General features: G+C 38.7%; 1 protein-coding gene across 1 annotated transcript; it reads left to right on the top strand.

Moving 5' to 3' along the window:
* MED4 (mediator complex subunit 4) lies at positions 1–22,782 on the top strand. The gene is made up of 7 exons (XM_036456248.2): positions 1–168; positions 6,323–6,389; positions 11,648–11,818; positions 14,625–14,682; positions 16,949–17,035; positions 18,246–18,377; positions 21,854–22,782. Exons 1-7 carry the CDS (start codon positions 44–46, stop codon positions 22,024–22,026), a joined length of 813 nt encoding a protein of 270 aa, XP_036312141.1. The 5' UTR covers positions 1–43; the 3' UTR covers positions 22,027–22,782.
* The last annotated feature ends 1,584 nt before the right edge of the window (positions 22,783–24,366 follow it).

Genomic DNA, 24,366 nt, shown 5'->3' with positions numbered 1-24,366 from the left:
TGCGCCGGCGCAGTGCGCGGCAGCCTCTCGGCCCCAGAGCAGCATGGCGGCGGCCTCCGTGGGCGAGAAGGAGAAGGAGCGGCCGGGAGGCGGGTCGGGGGCGGCGGGCGGCAGCAGCACGCGGGAGCGGCTGCTGTCGGCGCTGGAAGACCTGGAGGTCCTGTGCAGGTGACGCCGCGGCCTGCAGCCGGCGGGGCGCTCGGAGGGCTGTGTCCGGGGCCGGGCCGGGAGGGGCCCCGCGCGCGGGAGCCCGGAGACGGTGCGCGAGTGGCGCCCGCAGCCCTCCCGTCGGCGAGACGGCGTCCCCAGCCTCCCACCCAGGACATTGTAGTAGCGACAGTCACCCAGGAGCCCCTAGGCTGTCAGAACCGCAGCAGAGCTTAGAGACGCGGGTGTGGATCCTCGGACCCGGGACACTGCCCCGGGGCCGGGCCGGGGAGGCGTGAGGCTGAGGCGGGTGCCGCCGGGGCGGGGCCCCCGCTGTGAGCCGGGGGACGGGCCGTAGGCGGGGCGCGGAGCCTGAGTACCTGAGGCTGCAGCCGGGGGCCGGGGGCCGGGGCCGGGCCGGTGGTCGCCAGGGCTGGCTTCCCCGGGAAAGGGCTGCAGGGCCGGACCGAGGTCACCGTCACCGAGCGGGGCAGCGGGAGCCGCAGGGATACGCATTACTGACTTCAGAGAGGAGGGAGCTCCAGACTGGGTGGGATTGACAGTTCGGGCTGGCAGGGGCGCGGCGTGTGTGGCAGAGGTATCGGGTGAAATTGCACCTCCTTTTCTTTATTCCGTCTTCTCTTGATTGTTAAGTGGGTGCCCTCTTAATTTCCTCACGTTCACTTGGGCGTGAGCCTTGTTTTGGTTCTTTCTCCCAAAAAGTTACTCAGCTTTGACCTCTTGTTCCCCTCCGCACTCTTTTACATCCATCAGAAGTCTTAATGCAGCCTCCCCGCAGTTTTAGGTGCCTTGATGCATCTCCCCGATAGCTGTCTGTTTTGCCCAAGAGCAGAGCTATGTTTTTAAAAGCCATCTCAGATCACTTTTCTGCTTTAAGATATTCGTTAGGTTTCCACTTTCTAATGGATAAAGTCCATATTCTTTAGCTAAGTGTGCTATAGATAAAGCCATTCTCCATCTCTTAATCCATCCTATTATTCTCATGTCGGTCACATTCCTCCACTTTTCCATTCCAACCTCCTGAACGCACCCCATTCAAGTCATACTTCCTCAGCTCTACTCCACATCCATCATGATAAATCATTCATTCATCTGGCTCAGATGTCACCATTTCCACAGCCAACATTCATTGACAGCTTTAGAATAAATCCTATATTTTATATTATAATATAAATATTATATTACCTGGCCTACTAATAATCAGCATTTTATCTACTGTGGTTTAGTCCTTGCCGTAGCGAGCATTACTTACTAGATTACTAGGTCAGCACAATATTAAATGATGTAGTACTGTAAGTTACATGGTGCGTGTGTTTAATTCACTGTTTAGACTTTATTAGACTATTGCTTGACTACAAATAGGGCACACGGAATCCTCAGGCATCCAGCAGCCGGTGCAGTGAACAGGAAACTCAGGCACAAGGCAGCTGTCAGTGCGTAGCCCCTGTGTAAATGTGCACCAAGTAAGCAAGTGCTATATTCCCTTCTGTCTTTGTTGACCTTGTAGTTCCTGGCTGAGACCTAGTTAGTTAACCCTGTCAATGAATACCAGGATGATTTCTTAGTAAAAAGGCCCTAGCAAGACAGTTTTCCGTTAATAATTTATATTTCTGCTCTGTGTGTCATGACTATCTTTGGGACACTAATTGAAGCTTCATTTAGTTTATGTGAAGGGCTTATTCTTTGGAAGTTATGCAAGATCAAGTTAATATCTTAAATGCTGACTGGCCCACTGCTTTTCTAAATAGGACCAACTGTCATTTGAAAAATGGTTCATTCATTTCAACAAGTGCTTTTAGAATCACTGGTCATCCAAACTGTCTCTTTGAGCCAAAACTGGTTTGGCTCAGTGGTAGAGCGTCGGTCTGTGAACTGAAAGGTCCCAGGTTCGATTCCGGCCAAGGGCATGTATGGCCGGAATCGAACCTGGGACCTTTCGGGTACATCCCTGGTAGGGGGTGTGCAAGAGGCAGCTGGTCGATGGTTTCTAGCTCTCTATCTCTCTCCCTTCCTCTCTGTAAGAAAATCAATAAAATATATTTTAAAAAAAAACTGTCTCTTTGAGTACCTTGACGTGCCTTAAGTAGGTAGCCATGTAGCTGTGATACAAATTTGTGTTTCATTAGATTCAGAACTAATAATTAATTGGAAAATACTTCTGTTGCTTTTGTGTGAGCCAATTTTTCCACTTCTTGAATTCTGAATCTTCTGTTTGAAATGGTCCTTTGAACTATTTCTTCTTTGAGAATAATTCTCACCAGAAAGCCAAGTCTAAAACTTGATTGGCTCCTAAAATCTTTGCTAAGGAATCTTGATGATGTTGTTGAATATGAAATCAGTCAAATTAAAATGTTCCTTATTATTTCTTTATTTTGACCAACCATATGGTATGGAGGGTAGTGATTAATTTTTCTGTAAATATGTTGATATTGTGAAGAAGTGACTCACCCTTTGGGGAGTTGTGGCTGCTGCCTTTTGTACGGATTGGGTCTTAGTCTTAGAATTTCAGCATATTCCCTAGAACATATTTCATATTCACTCATTTCAGGAACTAAAATCCTTAGCCTGCCCTTCCAGAATAATGGTCTTAGAGAGTTTTTTCTGACATTGGACAACCCAGCAGTCAATGTTGAGTTCTTGCTTCTGGATTGTTGTGCTACTGAGCTGTGTATCATAGGTGTGTTTTCCTAATGCTATGGGTAGGAGAGCATATACTTCATATCCATGTACTCTAGACTTGAGATAGCATAATTAAATAATTTATAAGTTATGTTAAATTTGAGACTAACTTGAAATTTTCTTGTACCTAGATTTGATCAATTTATCCTACTTTATATTTCTTTCCGTGATTACCAAATATAGCATTTTCTGTGTGGTGAAATGTGCTTACTCACGCACATAGTGAATCATAGTTTAAATTTTCCTCAAGAAAAATTTAAATTTCAAGAAAGTTTTCCTCACTGTTCCTGAAACTTTGTTCTTCAGTGTTCCACTTGTACAATTGAGGTGCTGAGTTTTCTATTCCTCTAAAAGAAACTGAAGTTCCTCTATTGCTCTTTTTCCTAGAATGCCAAAAAGACTGATTTCTTGCCCTAGCTGGTTTGGCTCGTGGATAGAGCATCAGCCTGTGGACTAAAGGGTCCCAGGATCGATTCTGGTCAATTTGTTGTCCTCGCTGAATCTATTGACAGGTGATAGGCTTCAGTAATAACCATTGTCTTTAAAGTTCATTTTTCTTTTTCTCTGATTTTCTCTTGACTTATCATGTTCTTTTATTTGTTCATCTCTAAAGAAAGACAGGGTGGCAGTAGATAAGTGAAACTTTATCTCTTCTACGATCCTGGAGGTTGGTGGTGGTAGTGGAAAACATGTCACTTTGTGGTTTGCCACCTAGGATTCCTTGAAACTTCTCTATAGAATGAGGCAGTTCCAGGTGATTGACTTTAAGTAAAGTCCCAGTATGTGACCTGGGAAGCTTGTCATTTTCCTCTGAATGAATTTTTCTCTTGTTTCAAGTTTTTGGGTTTTAAAAATATATATTTTATTGATTTTTCACAGAGAGGAAGAGAGAGACATAGAGAGCTAGAAACATCGGCCAGCTGCCTCCTGCACACCCCCCACCAGGGATGTGCCTGCAACCAATGTACATGCCTTTGACAGGAATCGAACCTGGGACCCCTCGGTCTGCAGACTGACGCTCTGTCCACTGAGCCAAACTGGTTTCGTCTTGTTTCAAGTTTTTTATGAAAAATGAAAAGTTCTGGTTGATGTACCTCTGACTTTTCAAAATAGTGAGTTTGAAATATGGGATATATTTTTTACTATTACCTGATTATGTAGCTTTTCGGTATATTTATTACTTTGTGAAATGAAATAGAATAAGGTAGTCTTTGTAGAAATTTAAAAATAAGCATAGATGGATTGTAATCTAAAAGTTTTTGTTAACCTGTTTGTAATTCAGAATTCATTGTCCCACAGAAACCATGTGGACAGTAGTCTTGAAGTTTCCACACCTGTTAATTCTCTCTACCTCTCATTTATCTCAAGTGTAGTTCAGTTGATCCTTGAGCAATGCCAGTTAGGGGCACGAATTTCCCACACAGTGGAATATCCACATATAACTTTTGACTCCCCCAAATCTAGTAGCCTACCATTTTTCGGAAGCCTTCTGATAACATAAGCAATCAATTAACCTATATTTTGTATATGTATTATATACTGGATTTTTTTTTTTTTTTTTTTTACTAAATTTTCATTGATTTCAGAGATGAAGGGAGAGGAAGAGAGAGAGAGAGAGAGAGAGAGAGAGAGAGAGAGAGGCAGCAATGATGAGAATCATTGATGGGCTGCCTTCTGCAATGCTGGGGATCAAGCCCGCACGCCCAGTATGTGCCTGACTGGAATTGAACAGTGACCTGTAGTTTTAGGTGGAGCCACACTGACTAGGCGCACAGTGTATCTTACAATAAATTAAACTAATAAAGAAAATGTTACTAAGTCATAAGGAAGAGAAAATATATTTTCTTCCTAACCCTTAACTTTGGTTTTATTTTTGTATTTTCCTATTTATTCTTATCACTTGTATTGTATTATTATAGAATTCAAGTGCTAATTTTCACTTTTATAACCCATACATCTAGAAAGTGCCTGGCAAGTAATAGGCACTCAAGAAATATTTGACAAATGAGTGTACAAAGACCTTCCATTCCTCACCCACTTATTCATTAATTAGCTAATTAATTCAATATACAATGCTGTGAGAAGGTTGAGTCTAATTGACACTATCCAGAAAAAAAGTATGAGGTTAGCAGGAAGGAAGGTGAAAATAGGGAGGTAAAAATAGCCTGGCTGCCAGGGAGAAAGTACAAACACTAGGGCTGGCTAGTCATGTGAGATAGCAAATTGTGAAGCTGTCCCCTCCTGCTTAATTTCTGAAAAATCTCATCTGTCAACAAGTTTGGAACTAAAATATAAATATTACCTGCTAGTCATCTTTTCCTGCTCTATATACTAGTTTTCTTATAGGATTGGTATATCTAGTAAATGAGCTTTCTAGACAGGATTTTATTATACTGTGTAAGAATCTATAATAATAAAAACATAATATGCTAATTTGACCAGACTGGACGTCCTTTCAGACGAAGCCGGGGCTGAAGGGAAGCCTGGGTCCTGGGTGCCAGCAGCCGGGGGAAGGAAGGCCTTCTCTTGTATGAATTTCGTGCATCAGGCCTCTGGTTCTTTTTATATGATACCTGTTTGGTTAATTTAAAAATTCAATTAAAGTAGAAAATTATTTTAAAATGACTCATCCATTTCTTGTTTTATTTTACCTTAAAACATATAAAAGGTTATATTTTCATTGATCTTTTTAAATAAGACGAGATAAGGAACTTTTTCTGTAAAGGGCCAGATTGTAAATATTTTTAGAGGCCATAAGTTCTTTGCTGCAACTACCAACTGCCAATGTAGTAGGGAAGCAACCATAGGCTATATGTAAATGAAGAGGCATGGCTTTGTCCCAAAAATGCAGTATTTATCAAAATGTAGATGTACTGGCCTGGATTTGGCCTGCAGACAGACCCCTAATGTAGGAGTTTTTCATGCATAAATGACCCATAATGCATTGGCTGCAGTATCTAGTTTGGTTTCTTTAAAGTGAAGTAAGAACTTAGACTCTCATCAAGCAGTTGTAGGGCAGACATTTGCTAAGTTTTTTACTTTCCCCTGCTTCTTTACAGCTGTTGTTGAGTCTTTCCAAGCAATTAACTTCAATTTTTACCAAAACAACTTTTCTGTTCACAATCATATTTTATTGGTATTGATATATTGAATATAATTATAGTAATAAGTAAAACTTACATAAACAAGTTTAATAGCAAACACAGCTGGTGAGAGCTGAAGTCATAGTGGACTGAGGGGCAGTAGCCATGTGTTCTTAGTGCTGTGCATACCACGAACCCAGCAAGTCTGGTAGAGATAAGTTAAGAAAGCCTCTACTGTATTTACTTTGCAAAGAGTTTTTTTGTTTGTTAATTGGTTGCTTTCTTTTTTTTAATTTTTCTCCTTTCTCCTCCCTCTCTCTCTCTCTCTCTCTCTCTCTCTCTCTCTCTCTCTCTCTCTCTCTCTCTCTCTCTCTCTCTCTCTCTCTCTCTAGGGAGCTCATAGAAATGCTGGCAATTTCTAGAAACCAAAAGTTGTTACAGGCTGGAGAAGAAAACCAGGTAAGTGGCTTCTTCTTTAATTCAAAACCAAACCAAACCATAATTTCCACAAGTTTCCGATTTATATTTACTTTGTGTGAGAACAGAAAGATTGGATCATTTTAAGTTACTAATTAAAACTTTTAAATCAATATGTGTATCATTTATATAAGGTAACAATGTGATCAAGAAAATAGTTGTCTAAGGGTTTAGCAGTATTGTTTCCTATAGTTCTAATTGCAATTACCCATTTATTCATTTTTATCTTTTGAATCATCCAATAAAGTTTTGTTAAATGGAGATCAAAATAGTTTCTGGAATCAAGAAGATCAATGCTCTCATAAACTAGCCTTTTATTATAGGACTAGAGACCTAGTGCATGGCCTGCGCCCTCTCTCAATCTGGGATCCCTCGGGGGATGTTCAACTGACAGCTCAGGCACCCTTCCTGGGGGATAGGGCCTAAGCTGGCAGTCAGACATCCCTGTGGCAGCCCGATAGCCCTAGGGGATGTCTGACTGACAGCTTTTAGCACTGCCACAGAGGCAAGAGGCTCCCACCACTGCCACTGCTCTGGCCAGCCATGAGCCAGCTTCTGGCTGAGTGTACTCCCCCTGTGGAAGTGCACTGACCACCAGGGGGCAGCTCCTGTGCTGAGCTTCTGCCCCCTAGTGGTCAGTGCACATCATAGCAATTGGTCCTTCCTGGTTGTTCTGCCATTAGGATCAATTTGCATGTTACCCTTTGATTATATACTAGAGGCCCGGTGCATGAATTTGTGCACCAGGGGCGGTCCCTCAGCCTGGCCTATGGGATTAGGCAAAAATTGGCTCTACGACATTCCCTGAGGGGTCCAGGATTGCGAGAGGGCACAGGCGAGGCCGAGGAACCCCACCAGTGCACTATTGAGGTCAGGGACGGACGCGGAAGGTTGGCCAGCTGGGGAAGGAACATGGGAGGACTCCAGGGCATTTCCGGCCCGTCTTGCTCAAACCCAATCAGCTGGACCCCAGCAGCAAGCTAACCTACCAGTCAAAGCACCTGCCCTCTGGTGGTCATTGCATGTCATACCGACTGGTCGACCCGTCAACTGTCTGTTTCCTGACGGTCAGTGCATGTCATAGGGAGTGGTTGAACAACCTTAGCATATCATTAGCATATTATCCTTTGATTGGTTGAGCGGATAACCAGATACTTAGCATATTAGGTTTTTATTATATAGGTGAGCTAGAGGCCTGGCCCACAAAATTCATGTACAGGTAAGGTCCCTAGGCCTGGCCAGCAATCAAGGCTGATCTGTGGGCCAACCATCTGGGTACTCACTGGCACCCACCTTGGCCTGGCACTCCCCTACCCCCAGCACCCGCACCCCGCAATCTCCCCGCCACTGCCATGGGTTGTCTCCCTCTGCGGGGTGACTGGCAAGGCCATTAGGGGGCCCCCCGCTAGCACCCACCTTGGCTGGCCTGGGGCCTGTGGGCTGGGGCAACTCCTGCATTGAGTGTCTGTCTCCTGTTAGTGCATGTCATAGCCACTGGTCGTTCCACCGGTTAATTTGCATATTAGGTTTGTATTATATAGGATTGGGTTCCCTTATGCAACCTGAATGGAACTATATAAAAGAGCATACAATTGTTAGTAACAGTTACGTATTTTGTGGATGTTGAGATTACAGGCAGTTTTTATTTTCTTTATATTTTTCTGTGCTTCCTAATTTCCTACAGTGAACAGATTTTTTGTTTTCTGGTTCACGACTTTTTAAGAGTGCACATTTTATAATATGGAGGGGACGCAATTAAAAAAAATCTTTTTGAGAGAAAATAGAAAGGATTAACCTTTTTAAAGATGTAAGACAGGAGACAGTGTCTGATTATCTTAACTTCATTATATGATATCTTTTGAGGGCAGAGAAATCTGATGTACTCTAAATAAAGGTGTCCTAGAACTTGTTTTCTTCAATGATCAATTTCCTCAAGAGGAGAGGGAGAATGAGATAAGACTACAAGTTGAAAAAAAGCTGCTTGTTTAAGGGATATTAGGATTGGGGGTTTTTGTTATTGTTATTGGTTTGTTTTGTTTTTAAGAAAGAGCCTAGAGACAAATGTGTTATTAAAAGAATCCCAATCTCAGATTTTTTATTAAACTTGAAGCCCAACGCACGAAATTCATGCAAGGGCCTTGGCCCCTGCCGCCGCGACCGCCAACTCTGCCTCAGCCCCCACCTCCGTGGCTTCGTCCAGAAGGACATCCAGTCTAATTAGCATATTATGCTTTCATTATAATTGATAACGTAGGGTTAATTGGGAATTTATACAAAACTAGAGGCCTGGTGCACAGATTCATACATGGTGGGGTCCTTTGGCCTGGCCAGCAATGGAAGCCAGTCGGGGCTAATGGGGGCCGGCCAGGGAGGGGCTGCGGGAGGGCTCCAGGGCATGTCCAGCCTTCTCGCCCAATCCCAATCAGCCAGACCCCAGCAGCAAGCTAACCTACCGGTCAGAGTTTCTGCCCCCGGTGGTCATTGCGGATCATAGCGACTGAATGGTCGACTGAACAGTCAACTGATTACTTGGACAATTAGCATATTATGCTTTTGTTATATAGGATGAGCAAAAAGTGAAGATTGATTTTTTACTTTATTTTCTAGGCACTTAGTAAATGCTAGCTATGAACCAGGCTCCCAATTTATTCAGAAGATCATAACCAAAACCTGCTCTAGCCTTTCTTACATTTTGTAAGAACGAGCAGTCCTCGCCCTTGCCAGGGCATCAGCTTGTGCATCACAAGGCTGCTGGCTCAGGTCCAGGTCAGGGCGCATGCCCGGTTTGCAGCCTTGACCCCGGCAGAGCGCATGAAGGAGGCAGCCGATGGGTGTTGCACTCTCATGTTGATGTTTCTCTCTTCTCCCTCTTTCTCTAAAATCAATATTTTTTAAAAATAAAGAACTAGCATTCTGTGAATTATATCTTATACTTAGTACTATGTGAATTCTTGTGCAATTGTCATTAAAACTGTAAATATTAGAGGAATATGCCATTTTAAACTTTCTAACCATTTGTTTTAATATTCATATTTTCATAAATATAGAATTTCAAAGACCTTAATGGTCTTCAGTTTGACCTCCCGTCAAACTGATTGTCTTTCAGGGTGGATAAATGAATTAAAGGTTAATGGATAAGTGGAACTAGAATCTAGGTTTTCTGATTTCAGTTGAATATTTTTTTTTACTCAACAATAAAATCTAAAGAGAATTTTTACTATTCTCTGATGGTTTATAAAATAAGTCAAACTGTGTATATTTCTTGAAAGCTGTCATGGAATTAATGTATACTACCCTGTTTCCCCGAAAATAAGACAGTGTTTTATATTAATTTTTGCTCCCAAAGATGTGCTAGGTCTTATTTTCAGGGGATGTCTTATTTTTCCATGAAGAAGAATACGGTACACATTTATTGTTAAATGAAAATAAAGGAAATTTATTACCTGTATACACAAACCAGACAAACTGTGAACACAAACCAGACAAACTGTGAATCCTACAGTATCAAGAATTTACTCATTTATTCAATGACAATCATGTCATCATCTTCTGGAACATCATCATAACAATCCAATTCCTGAATTTTCTGGTGAATTTCTTGTGACTCCATTTCTTTCAGAATCAGTGGACCAAATCTCTCATGTTTAGCCTAGGGGGGCCTTATTTTCGGAGGGATGCCTTATATTTCACTCAGAAGGAAACCTGTAAGTAGGTCTTATTTTCGGAGGATGTCTTATTTTCGGGGAAACATGGTACTCACTTTGGTTAATAATTTTTTTTACATACAGCTTTTATAAAATGGAAACCTATGTTTCTCCTCTTGTGACTTGAGAAGAATGAGGATTATAGGCTGATTAAATAGAATGCACCCATATCTGTATTTTTTATACTTTAACAATTTTTTAAAATATATTTTATTGATTTTTCACAGAGAGGAAGGGAGGGGCATAGAGAGTTAGAAACATCAAGGAGAGAGAAACATCGATTAGCTGCCTCCTGCACACCCCCAACTGGGATGTGCCTGCAACCAAGGTACATGCCCTTGACCGGAATTGAACCTGGGACCCTTCAGTCCACAGGCTGACGCTCTATCCACTGACCCACCAGCTACTTTAACAGTTTTTATTAATATTTTAAAAATTGTTACTGGCCTTTGCTGGTTTGCTCAGTGGATAGAGCATCGGCCTGAGGACTGAAAGATCCCAGATTCAATTCCAGTCAAGGGCACAAGCCCAGGTTGCAGACTCAATTCTAGTTTGTTTTGTATGAAAATACAAAAAAGCGTAAAGGGGACAGCTGATCAATGTTTCTCTCATCATTGATGTTTCTATCTCTCTCTCCCTCTCCCTCTCTAAAATCAATACAAATTTATTTTTAAAAATTTGTTTCTGAATTTGGATAGCCATTTCCTTTTTGACATGTCCTACTAGCATAGTAAAGTAAGGGTATTTAGATTAGATTGCATCTTCTGTAGTCAGCAGCAGGTGGGTGATGATAATAACTACCCTTCATTGAGCTTTTCTGTGTGTAGTTAAATATATTATATCATAAATCTTCATAACAATTGTCTGTGATAAAGTATTGTTATTATGCCCTTTTCCTAATGAGAAGCAGGCTCCAAGAGGTCAGATAACTTTCCCTTGTCATACTGCTAATAAATAACAAACTAGAGATTTGAACCCAAACTTTCTATTTTTTTGCTTCTTAACCTTTATAGTTAGTGCCAAAACATTTACTATTTTTTGAAATTGTTCTTTTATAAACCATCTTCATCCTGAGCAATACGATACATGAAATCACAGGTTTTATATGACACTTATATTTTTCTAATACTAGCACACATGTGTAATTATAAAGTTTTTTAAGTTCTTGGTGCCAACTAAAATAATCTCAAGTATCAAAATTGGAGGAACCTCCACTGCATTATATTTTTAAGGGTAAACTTTTAAATTTTTTCTTCCATGGGAAATGAATAAACTTGTTTGTTCAGCATATTGCTAGTTCTAAAAGTCTAGTTTGTTTTGTATGAAAAAATAGCACATAATTACAAAAAGGAAATATTAATATTAATCTGTTTTCCAAAATAATTGTAAATAGGCTATTTTTATTTTCAGTAAGGATTAAAAATTTTTGACTGTATTAACATTTTATAACCCAGACAAGTATTAGATGGATTATTTGTTTCATTGGGATGTAGCTTTTTATTTTATTGTCTGCTTTAATCAAATATTATCTGACAGGTGCTGGAGTTATTAATTCACAGAGATGGGGAATTTCAGGAACTAATGAAATTGGCACTTAATCAGGGAAAAATTCACCATGAAATGCAAGTTTTAGAAAAAGAAGTTGAGAAGAGAGACAGTGATATTCAGCAATTACAAAAACAGCTAAAAGAAGCCGAACAAATACTGGTAAGTTGATATCTGGTTCTTTAACAAAGATATTGTTTTTATTTCATTATTCTTGACACAAAAGTCTACTATTATTATTTTTTAATTGTTTTTGAGAGAGAGAGAGACAGACAGACAGACAGGGACAGGGAGAAAGAAAGAAACATTGTTGATGTAAGAGAATAATATCGATCCTGCACGTCCCCTACCAAGGACCAAGCCTATAACCTGGGCCCTAAACGGGAATTAAACTGGCAACCTTTTTGTGCACAGGACAATGCCCACCAACTGAACACCACCAGTCAGGGCTCTATTATCAGTATTTTGAAATGGCAGACACAGATTTTCCAAGTCTGAAAGTGACAACTTTTCAGTCTAGTCAAATATTTCAAAATCAATAAAAATATGTACTGCCAAAACCAGTTTAGCTCATTGGATAGAGCGTCGGTCTGCAGACTCAAGGGTCCCAGGTTCGATTTCAGTCAGGGGCATATACCTTGGTTGCGGGCACATCCCCGGTGGGGGGTGTGCCGGAGGCAGCTGGTTGGTGTTTCTCTCTCATGTTTCTAGCTCTATCCCTCTCCCTTCCTCTCTGTAAAAAATCAATAAAATATATTTTAAAAATATGTACCAATTTTATAAATTGATTAAAATTTATATCAGTCTTCCATCCTAAACTAGTTGGGAATAAGGTTAGGCTCTAGTTTTTCTTTTTCTTGTTCTTGGCTACTGTTTCCAAGAAGCAATTTATTTGCTATTATTTGCCCAGTTATTTCACTACATCCTAATTAATGTAATTGTTGTTTGGTGGTGTTGCAGACACAGTTGTTTGATTCTCAAAAGGACCAGACATAGCTGGCATTCTTGACCCTGATAAATCTCTCCAAAATGTGTCAAAATGGGCTCCAATATATAGAAGCCTGAGCAGTTTGGGATAAATTAACCACTCCTACTACAGAAATGACCCCAAGTAAAACCTTTCTTTTTTCCTTTACTTGTTTGTTTTCTTTTGGGGGTTTTTCCTCCCACGTAAATACTTCTAATAAAACCTACTTTTATTAGAAAAGTAATACAGTGGAACCTCAGCTTTGTTCCAGAAGGCTGTTCAAGAAGCCATTTGTTCAAAAATTGAATCACATTTCACATTAGAAATAATATAAATTGAATTAATTTGTTTCAGACCCCCAAATAATTTCCCGTTTTGACCTTTCTTACTCTAGTATATATAGTACATGTCTAATAAACTGTTTAATCTATAAATAAATACTTCTTAAATTTATCAAACTCCCCCATACTAGCCTTAAATGAATCATTTTCAGCACTCATTCCAGGGGTGTCTTTCAGGTCAGTATGCAGCATCTTTGTGTGTCCATATGTCACTGCCTCCAAAATGCTGTCACTGGCTAACTGCTTTTCCTTTATCCAAATCAACAGCAGTTCTTCTCTTCAAGTGCCTGTGGTCATCGCTTCTTTCACACCCTTAGCAACATTCGCACTCTTGATGGCCCCATAAACTTTGTTTTAAAATTGTACTAGTCTGTTTGATTTCACCAGCAACAAAAGCATTCTCTCCTTTTTTGTCTGAGAGATGCTTTTTGTCACACTGAAATACCAGGATGAAAGGGCGGTCGGGCCCAAAATCGAGACATTTTTTTCTGTGAATAACTTGGTTGAGAAACAAATTGTTCAAGATGGGAGATGTTCCAGAAAGTAGGTTTGCATATCAAAGGATATTCAGAAAATACAAAAAAAAAGTAGAAAGAAGAGGGAAAATTGCCTTTAGTCGCACTGCTCAAAACTGTCACTATTTATAGTTTGGTGGAGATCCTTTCAGTTTCAGGTGTGTATGTTTTTTTATGTCTTCTAATTAACAAGGTACTGACATTCTATTACTATTAAAGTTAAAACATTTTTATATAATTATATCCTCGTTTAGTTTTCTAACTTTCTGTTACAAAGAATACTTCAATGAATATTCTTTCAGAAAAGCTCTTTTACTTTTGCATTTCAGGTTATATTCTTTAGATTAAGTTTCAAATATAATTATTGAGTAAAAGACAGTGAACACTGAATTTTGATATAGGTAATAGCAGCTGGCATTTATTGATCACTTGTGCACCAGGCCCTGTGCTTTACTCTTCACTTGCAGTATCTCAATCTTCATAGCAATTATATGAAGTCATTTTGCATTTTAAAGATGAAGAAACCAAAATTTTAAGGAGGGTAAAAAGTAGAGATGTAAATTAAACCTAAGTCTCTTCGATGCCATATTCTTAATCACTGTATTAGAGTTGAGGTTGCAAATCCTAGGTTAACCTCAATTTACCCTTCAGTGTACCTTTGTGAGAAGTGTGGGGGTGAGGACAAGTTCATATAGCAGTCACTAAGCATGAAGGTGATGGTAATATATAAATGAATAAGAGATCAATGCAAGAATATATCTTGTACATTAAAAAATAAATTTTTAGATATTTTATTCTTGAATTAGGTGAAAGAATAGGATGTTTTTGGATTGGTTCATGGTCTAGATCTCTTCTGAATGATAGAGGACATAAAGAAAAATGTTGGTAAACAATCCAATATACGTTACTTATAATAAGTAATTTTGTGAATGGAGACTAATTCATGAATATAATATTTGCTTCATTAAGTATAACTGTGATGTAAATGATATCTAGTGCTATTTTAGAATATTACAAATAACTAATGGGGATTTCCAAATTGGATAGTGTTCATATGGGATAAGTGATATTGTGAATTAAGCAAAAAACTGCTCTTGGTATTATGAAGAATAAACCATGTTTGTTTGTTTTTTTATGTTCTTTAGGCAACAGCTGTTTACCAAGCAAAAGAAAAGCTGAAATCAATAGATAAGGCAAGAAAAGGTTAGTACTGCGGGAACACTGAATGACTTTCTGGAAAAAAAATCAACTTTTAGTCTCAAGAAACTGGTGAGAGTATTATTAGTAATCATTTGCTGCTGTCAAAAGGTTCTAATAAATTTTCATTGTAAAGTGTCAGCTATGTTTTAGTGCTTTGCCCAAGTCTTACATCCTCTTTCAGCTATAAAAAGCAATAATATGAGGCAAGTTATGGCTATGTACCCAAATGTGCAGTAGAGACAGTGGCTTTAAAAAATTGTTGGGAGAAGGGAACTGTGAGCTGGAAGTCAGTGGGATTTGAATTGAGTCGTGAAAGATAGGACAGAGGATGAAAGAAAACATCCATTGGACAATTGTAGTAGGACTAAGAACATCATGAAGTTAGAACTAGTCATGCAGAAATACAGCAGGCCTTCCTGTTCCCTCCTGCTTCTCTCTAAAAGGCTCCCATTTTGGACCTTTTATTTTGCATACTGAAAGTCAGAATTGTAATGAAAACTTTGGCTGCTTCCTTTAAATAATCTACATTTAATGATCTCAGACTTGTCTAACTGTTAATATTTAGTGTACTGTCTTTTCAGAATTTTGTTGTTGTTGTTGTTTTTGTTAATCCTCAGCCGAGGATATATTTCCATTGATTTTTAGGGAGAGTGGAAGAGAGAGGGAAAGTCAGAAAGAAACATTGATGTGAGAAACACACATTGATGGGTTGCCTCCTGCATGAGTCCCAACCAGGGCCGGGGAGGAGCCTGCAGCCGAGGTATGTGACCTTGAATGGAATCCGGGACCCTTTGGTCCGCAGGCTGGCGCTCTATCCACTGGCCCAGACTGGCTAGGGCAGGATTGTTGTTGTTTTTAGATCTGGAAACACATATATACCAAGAACAAAACAAATACATATGTATACATATATTCTAAAAAAACGTCAGGTTGTTGTACATAATTTTTCACAGCTGCTTTTTTTTTTTTTTTTTTTAAGGAATATATTGTAAACATCTTTCTACTTAGGTCTACTTATAAGCTTAGAATCCATTATGTTAACAGTTGAGTGATACAGTATGAACTGCTGCTCTGATTTGGATATCACTGGGAAATGAAATAATCTGTTCTTTTTTATTTGTGTTCACTGTTGCTTTCAGAATATTAATAGTATTTAATGGCATTTAAAAATTGAGGTTATTAAGCATTGTCATGCTAATCTCCCAAATTTAATATTTTAATTATGTCACCTGATTTTTCTGAATGTCTCTTTTGTTTAGAAATATATATATATATTAAGGTGACCAGATTTCAACATTAGTAAAGCAGGACACCATTGACACCAAAAATTTGGTCTATATGGAGCAACAAAAATTTTCATAGAACGCAAAAATAGTATTGTAATTTTTTCTTTAAATTTCAACGTAAGTACAATTTATAAATATAATAAATAAAAAATTATGTATAGTATTATTTTATTCTTTGGCATATTTCTCATTTGAGTGAATTTTTTTTAGTAGATTGCTGTCGTCGTTTAAAAGGTCATGACATTTTTCACAAGGATTCGTTAAATTATATTTCACACATAAAATGGCTTTCAAAGTCTCAACACTTAATTATAACGTAAGTCGTAAGTGTCACTTTCAAGGCCGGCGCTAGACTTTTTGCCACCACTATAAAATATAAATAATACGAGTACTGTCTGCTAAATTCAAGAAAATTTATGTATTTATGAAATAAATAAATAAATTACTTACCTAAATTATCTGAATAACTGATTTGTAATGACATCACTTGTTTAAGTAGCTTACTAGCAGCAGTACGATGTGTATCATCTGAGAGACATTTACAAAATGTTTTCTCATTGCAAACTTTGATGAGTTCTCAATAATCAGTTCTCAACAATTATTTGTTATTATTAAAGTTTAACATTATAAAATTAACAGAAATAATATAAAACTCATATCTGGCCACCGAAAACTGTATATTCCTTTCCCATTCTCCCACTGTTCCCTAGCTTGTCGTGCATTCTTTCCAAAAATCGGGACTTTTTTAAAACTCCACAGGACGCAGGACAAACTGTTAAAAATCGGGACTGTCCCGCCTGGTCACCTCAATATATATAAATGTATATGATTTTAAGTCACATTATGCATTCAGATATTATTAGGGAAGGTAGGTAACTCAGATTATCCTATTTTCAGATCATTTAAAAATTAAGTATTAAATGTAACTATGATTTATGCATTTATAAACTTCTGTCTTTCTACTCAACTCTTGACTCTCTCAGGTGCTATCTCCTCTGAAGAAATAATTAAGTATGCACATAGGATTAGTGCAAGTAATGCTGTGTGTGCACCACTGACCTGGGTTCCAGGTAAAAACACTTCTCTTTTTACTAGATATATGTGAAAATTCTTACATGACTGTACAAAAAAATAGAGAAAAAGATTTAGATATAGAATGTATTTAAATATAGAATTATGTAACATTTGCTACATATTTTCATATTTTTAAGGTTTTTATAAGTAAGAATATAGGTCATTGGTTTTATTGGTTTAGTTTTCTACAAAGCTGTTTGCCATTAGGACCTGTTTGTTTTAGTTTTTTTTAAATAATAAATAATTTTTAAAAGCACAAGATCATATATAATGATTCTAAAGCTATAGATTCATATGCCTGTAAAACCCATGCTGGCCAGAAGCCAACTTTTTAGAGCCATTAATATTTCCACAAAGATTCCAGCCTGGCAAACAGACAATTCCAACTATTAAGTAATAAAGATAGAGCACTGAGTGGCCCAGTAGCAAACACACAGGACTGGGAAGAGCTGGAGTAAAAAAACTATTAATAGACAATGGGCCAAGCATAAGACGGAGACATTAGGTAGAGCAGCAGCCTGGGAGGAGTGGGAGATAGTTACCTCAGCTTCAGTAATTCCTCATGTTGTTTCGGTATTTTGCCATACTAAAAAAACTAAGAGTAACTGTATTGTTTGGGGTCAGTATTAGTGTTTGTGAGAAATATTACCAAAAATTCGGTCCAAATCTGGCCCAGTTTTGATCAACCCCAAACTGCTATTTAGTATGCTTTTATGATTGGAAATAAAGAATACTCACCCCTGATACTCCACTGGAAAGTCAAGGAATTAGTCTTTAAATGGCAAGATGAATGAAATTGGTTAAAAAGAGTTTTAATTTAGACAGTTCATCCGGTAAGCATTCAATCCTTTCTATCAGGAGAAAAAAAGAAGTGTCATAATCTGTTCTCCCTCAAAGTATGTATCATTATTATTTTCATACTAAATAATGCAGTTAAGTTAGAAGAATCACGATGATTTTAACTTCCTAAACTTGTCATTTTGAATTTTTGCTAAATTGACAAACTTCATTTTGAGAATATAATAGTATATTGAGAAGAAATAAAAATACATGTATTAAATATATTATCTTCCTAGTAACAATTGATAAGATGTCCTTCATTTTTCGAAACTGAATGTTTAGCTTGAGTTTTCAAAATGAACCAATCGAATTAAAAGTCATCTGTTTTGGGTTTGGGTTTTTGTTTTGTTTGTATGTGTTTTCTAGGGGACCCACGGAGACCATACCCAACTGATTTAGAGATGAGAAGTGGATTATTGGGTCAGATGAACAATCCTTCCAGTAATGGTGTGAATGGTCATTTACCTGGAGATGCACTTGCAGCAGGCAGATTGCCAGGTAATCCTATCTAACAAAAGAGTAATATGCAAATTGACCATCATCCAACAGACAAAATGGCTGCCCTATGTGGACACAAGATGGCCAGCAGGGGAGGGCAGTTAGGGGTGACCAGGCTGGCAGAGGAGGGAAATTGGGGCAACTGGGCCTGCAGGGAAGGGCAGTTGAGGGGGGAGGGGCAGGCCTGCAGGGGAGGGCAGTTAGGGGTGACCAGGCTGACAGGGGAGCAGTTAGGCATCAATCAGGCTGACAGGGGAGTGGTTAGGGGGTGATCAGGCTGGCAGGTGAGTGGTTAGGAGGTGATCAGGAAGCAAGCAGGCAAGCCGTTGGTAGCCAGCAGTCCTGGATTGTGAGAGGGTTGTCAGATTGGAGAGGGTGCAGACTGGGCCTCTAGTATTAATTAAAAGAATGCTTTCAGACAGACCAAAGTTTTGGCTGTTGAACAAGTTGGAGGTACCAGATCCGATTCATTTTAATAGCTGTTTTCTGTCAATTTATTCTACTCTTTAGTTTAAGGATCATTCTAGATGGAGGTTATAAAATTAGACTAAACTGACCCTTCTCTCATTTGTTAATATGCCATTTTTCTCAGCCATTGGGCTCTCTTATTTTTATTGTTCTAAACATTGGTTTTTAAAATTGTAATACAGCCCTATCTGATTTGGCTCAGTGTATAGAACCCTGTGGATGGAAGGGTCCCAGGTTTGATTCTGGTCAGGATTACATACTCCTCGCCGGCTCAGGCTCATGCAGGAGACTAATTGATGGTGTTTCTCTCATTTCACTATTTCTCTCTGTTTCACTTTCTCCAAAGCTTAATGGAAAAAATATCCTTGGGTGAAGATTAAAAAATAATAAAATTGTGAGACATATTGTATAAACAGTAAGAAATACATACTTTGAGTTTAAAGATGATAAAGTGGATACATTCCTTAAAAAAAACCGTTAAAATGAATAACAAAGCTCTTTATAGGCTTTTAATAACTTTATAAAATACCATTTTTGTGAGACTTGGCTCAAGTTTCACATATAGTATGGTTTGTGCTATTCTTGTATGTTACTTTACATTTTCCATATGCTATCTTTTATTGACTTGTTTTGATTTGGAGAACATTTTAAAAGTTAAAAAAGGAAAATACTACCTTTTCACCAATCACTTAGTATTTTATCTATTGTTTTCCTACTTTATTTACATTGTTAAAAATGTGCTCTAAATTATTTATTTGCTTCTCATTGTAAGGATGCACCTATGTTACTGAAAATGCTTTGTAAGCATTATCTAAAGTATAAACTGGGAATTCACTGTGCATCGGTTTCCATGGATATCTCATTTTTCTCTGTGGTTTTTTTATGGAAAGGGGACCTGGCTGTTGGAGGATCTGCCTAGGGTCAGCTGATAGTGTGTGGGGTTTTTTACTTTGTGCAGGAAAGATTTTCACAATGAGCCCAGGTGAATTTTAGAGGACATTTAATAAAGCTGGAGAGTGAAACAAGGCCTGGGGAAATGAGCCTAGGCTGGTCTGTTTTGGCTAAGAAGTCAGAGCATGCGGGACAGGGTCAGGGGGCTGCCCGGAATGAACTGCTGCTGCCCATGCTGCCCTGGTTGACAGCCTCCTGGGACCCCTTAGAGTGCAGGAGATACATGCCTGTGGAAGAAGGGGCAAGAAGGTTCTGGTGTGCCCCTAGGAAGGAGAGCCAGTGCTGGGTCCTCTGTCTTGAGGCTTTTATTTCTCTTGCAGGCAGGAATCTTCGGGGAGGTCACAAGGGAGGGTTTCAACAGAATGTTCATCAGTTTCCCAGGTGTGCTCCTCAGGATCATAGTCTTTGCTGATTGGTCATTGTCAGGGGCGGGGGTCGTTAGTCATGGCGGCTGGACCTGATATCACTCAGCTGGTTTTGCCGCTTTTCTGGGTCTGGAACTGAAATACAACTGAGGCCCAGATGTTATCTCTGAGGAGGTGACCTTCTGTATCTATAAATTGCTGTCAGCTTGTTCAGCTGTTTGCGTGCTCCACTTGTTCTGGCTTAGTGGCCTGTCTCAGTTGTACTATATCCTTATGCCAGTCAAGGTGTATTCAGGAGGCAGAAACCACACCAGCAATGTGGACAAGGAAACTTTAAAGAATTAACAACCAGTATAGTAACAAAATACTATTAAGGGATTAACAGCTATGGGGAGCAGCTTCTACATCTAGTAGCAAGGCAGAGTACCCAAGGTTCCTCCCCATCCCAAGGCCTACAGCCATACCATGGTGCCCTCAGTAGAGGGGGTATAGCCATGGCCCACTGGATGGCAGAGAAGTTAAGTGTCACAGGGCAGAGCTGGCAAACAGGAAATTACCCACTAGAATTCCAGCAAGACTTGCTGGGAAGCTACCCTTTGGGATAATGATGAAGCTTCCTGGGAAACCATCCTCTGGGACACCACTGACACTGGCTAAGAGGTGAGCACCACTTGTCCTGTGCACCAACCAGGCACCACTAGGGTAAGACAGGAAGCATCAGATCCAAAAGAAGTCAGTTCCGCTGATAGAGTCCCTCCAGTGCCCTCTACTGGCAAAGCTTAACAGTGCGGCTGCTGCAAGGCAGTAATGTTTTTAGGACCCAGGGAAAAGACTGGATCTGACACTTAAAAAGCAGTTTAAACTTGTAATGCATAGTATGGTATACATTAACTATTTATAATGTATATGAAGAATATATAGAGAGTAATATGTCATCTAACATACAGGGTGGGGTAAAAGTAGGTGTAGTTATCTGTATGGAAAGTAACACAAGAATCTATGATAATAAAAGGATAATATGCTAATTAGACCAGGTATCTTCCAGATGTCATTCCTGACGAAGCTGGGTTGGGGGAGGGGAAGCCAGCCCAGGTCCCGGGTGCTGGAGGAAAGCCAGTGCCGGCAGCTGGGGGAAGGAAGGTCTACTCTTGCACAAATTTTGGTGCATTAGGCCTCTAGTAAATAATAAAAAATAATATGTGTTGCATACTCACACTGTAAACCTACTTTTGCCTCGCCCTGTATACCCTGTTTCCCCGAAAATAAGACAGTGTCTTATATTAATTTTTTCTCCCAAAGTTCCACTAGGTCTTATTTTCAGGGGATGTCTTATCTTTCCATGCACTAGGTCTTATTTTAGGAGGATGTCTTATTTTCGGGGAAACACGTTATGTACATACAACCATAGATATAGAAAATATGTGATTTGTAATTATGTTTTGCAAAAGAAAAATTATCTACTGACTATATACTTACTTTTGCTAAAGTATGATTTTTTAAAAATAAAACACAGGTTCTAGTTACTAAAACATTAAATTGGATCTTTGTTAATTTGGCCAAATGTGTTTTGATTTCTAGCCTAAAAAAAACTTACTTCAAAATAATTGATGGAAGGAAGAGTTATCTAGAATAATTAATAGAAGTAAATAATTAATAGAAGTGTTTTTATATGTGCTTCTTTCTTTTCTCCAGATGTTCTTGCTCCACAGTATCCCTGGCAGTCAAATGATATGGCAATGAATATGTTACCACCAAATCACAGTAATGACTTTTTGTTGGAACCCCCAGGGCATAATAAAGAAAATGAAGATGATGTAGAGGTTATGTCAACAGACTCCTCAAGCAGTAGTAGTGACTCTGATTAAAAAAGCATACAGAATTGAATACTGTAGAATTCTGTTTCTTAAAGAATAGCAAACCTGTAAAAATAGGTAGTATTGGCCATAGTGGAATTGTGCAGCCTATTAAAAATTACAGATATACTTTTTAAAACCAAAAATCATTATTTTAGTTCTAACCCATTTGTTAAATATTTAGAGAATAATCAAAATTTACTGTTGGGCCCTAGCTGGTTGCTTAGTGGTTAGAGCATTGGCCCGTGGACTGAAGGGTCCCAGGCTTGATTCTAGTCAAGGGCACATACCTTGGTTGCAGGCTCAATCCTCAGCCCCAGTAAGGACATGTGAGGGAGGTAACCAATCGACATGTCTCTCTCACATAGATGTGTCTCTTCCACTCTCTCTAAAAACCACTCAATGGAAAAATATCATTGAGTGAGGATTTAAAAAAGAAAAATTACTGTTGGGAAATAAGATTATTCAATTCAGTGCCTTCTTACCCTGTTCTACTCCAGTTGTGTTGGACTTGCACATAGTAGTTCTGGAAATGAGATTTGAGGTAAATGACCCATGTATATATCACTAGTAGGCCTCTTGGAATTACTTAGAAAATATTGTTTTTAAAGGCAGCATATCACTGAATGTGCATCATATCAAAATATCAAAAACCTTACTGAAAGTGAAGGTTGTCAGCTTCTGTCACAGGAACAGGAAAAATGTCTCAATTTGTACTATTTGTAATTATTGTAACTTAAAAAAATAAACTAACTTGTGTGTACTGTTTATGCATGTGTTTTAATTTAAACTACTTCCTGTGTAGTTTAGAAAATTATTTCTGTAAATCCAGTTGCATTTTATACATTCTTAAGTAGATTCTGGTGTGTGAATGAACATTATATAACAAATACAACTGAACTAGTAATCACAGCTGGTGGGTTTCTCAAATGCCCACACTGACACTCTTTTTGGAAGAAAAAGAATGAAGTGGTATTTTATAATAAAAAATAAATTATTTTTTAATATCTTAAAACTTAATCTTAAAAATAAAAGATTTTAGAATATATTTTATCTCAGTTCAATTTTTTTACCTGTGTATTAATATGAATTAGCTTTAATCAAATGCCAAAATATGTAAATTACAGTCATTACATAATGTCCATTACACAGTCAATATAATAAAATACTAACTGGTTAATAAATGATATGCCAGCCAATGAAAAGAAAAGAGGGTGGAAAGAGTTGAAGTAAATACAGGAAAACCTTGGAGCTTGTTGAATCTGGGTGTAGATATATGGAAGTTTACTGTTTCCTTCTTCTGTGTTTGGAAATTTTCATATTAAAAACTTATTTTGTTTTCCACATCAAAAGTTCTCCTCATGCCCTGTTTTCAAATGCCAAGGGAATGGAAAAGTTTCAACTTAGTTCTAAGAGATAGCTTCGATGCTGCCAGAGCCCCAATTTAAGGATTCCAGGCATGAAAAGAGTATATGGGAACCCATGATGCCAGCGTTCACCCATTGGTTTGCTAGGGCTGCCATAACTAAATAACAGACTAGTGGCTTAAACAAATTTATTTTCACACATTTCCAGACACCAGAGTCCCAAGGTATGGGAGGTTTAGCAAGTCTCGCTTGCAGATGGTCACTTCTTTTTTTCTTACATTTTTTTATTAAATTATCTGTGTACATATTTTAACATTGCCCCCCACCCTCCCATACATACCATATTTTTCGGACCATAAGACGCACCAGTTTTTAGAGAAGGGAAATGAAGAAAAAAAGATTCTGAAACAAATAGTGTCCTAAAATATTTTATGTGCATTAAAACCCAACATCACAGTCATAAACACATGTAATCAACCCTGTAAAGTAAACAGCAGCATTTAGAACCATTTTAGAGCCGGGCAAGCACACAGAGACCACACAGAGCCGGGCAAGTAAAAAAACTTTTTTTTTAAAGTATATGTGTAGGCTATATTTGGACCATAAGACGCAGGGACTTTCCCCCCCGCTTCTGGGGGGAAAAAATTGCGTCTTATGGTCCGAAAAATACGGTATTCTCCCCAGAGTTTTGTGTCCATTGGTTGTACTTATATGCATGTGTACAAGTCCTTCGGTTGATCTCTTATCTCCCCCAGATCTCCCTACCCTCCCTGCTATAATTTGACAGTCTGCTTGCTTATTGCTTTACTGTATATCTTTTGGTTCATCAGTTTATAACGTTCTTTATTATCCATAAATGAGTGAGGTCATGTGGTGTTTCTCTTTCATTGACTGGCTTATTTCACTCAGCATGATGTTCTCCAATTCCATCCAGGTTGCTGCAAATGATGAGAATTCCTTCTTTTTTATGGCAGCATAGTATTCC

Source organism: Pipistrellus kuhlii, unplaced genomic scaffold (assembly GCF_014108245.1).
Source record: "Pipistrellus kuhlii isolate mPipKuh1 unplaced genomic scaffold, mPipKuh1.p scaffold_m20_p_3, whole genome shotgun sequence".
In the NCBI taxonomy this organism is placed as follows: Eukaryota; Metazoa; Chordata; class Mammalia; order Chiroptera; family Vespertilionidae; genus Pipistrellus; species Pipistrellus kuhlii.
Note: the sequence above shows the minus strand (reverse complement) of the source record. Positions and strands in the feature narration are given on the sequence as shown.

What these genes read in the sequence shown, in the direction of transcription:
- MED4 (XM_036456248.2), top strand. Translation starts at nt 44, where the DNA reads ATGGCGGCGGCCTCCGTGGGCGAGAAGGAGAAGGAGCGGCCGGGAGGC. An exon ending in AAGAAGCCGAACAAATACTG is followed by an intron (nt 11,819 to 14,624) that starts GTAAGTTGATAT and finishes TATGTTCTTTAG; the next exon opens with GCAACAGCTGTTTACCAAGC. An exon ending in TGCAGCAGGCAGATTGCCAG is followed by an intron (nt 18,378 to 21,853) that starts GTAATCCTATCT and finishes TCTTTTCTCCAG; the next exon opens with ATGTTCTTGCTCCACAGTAT.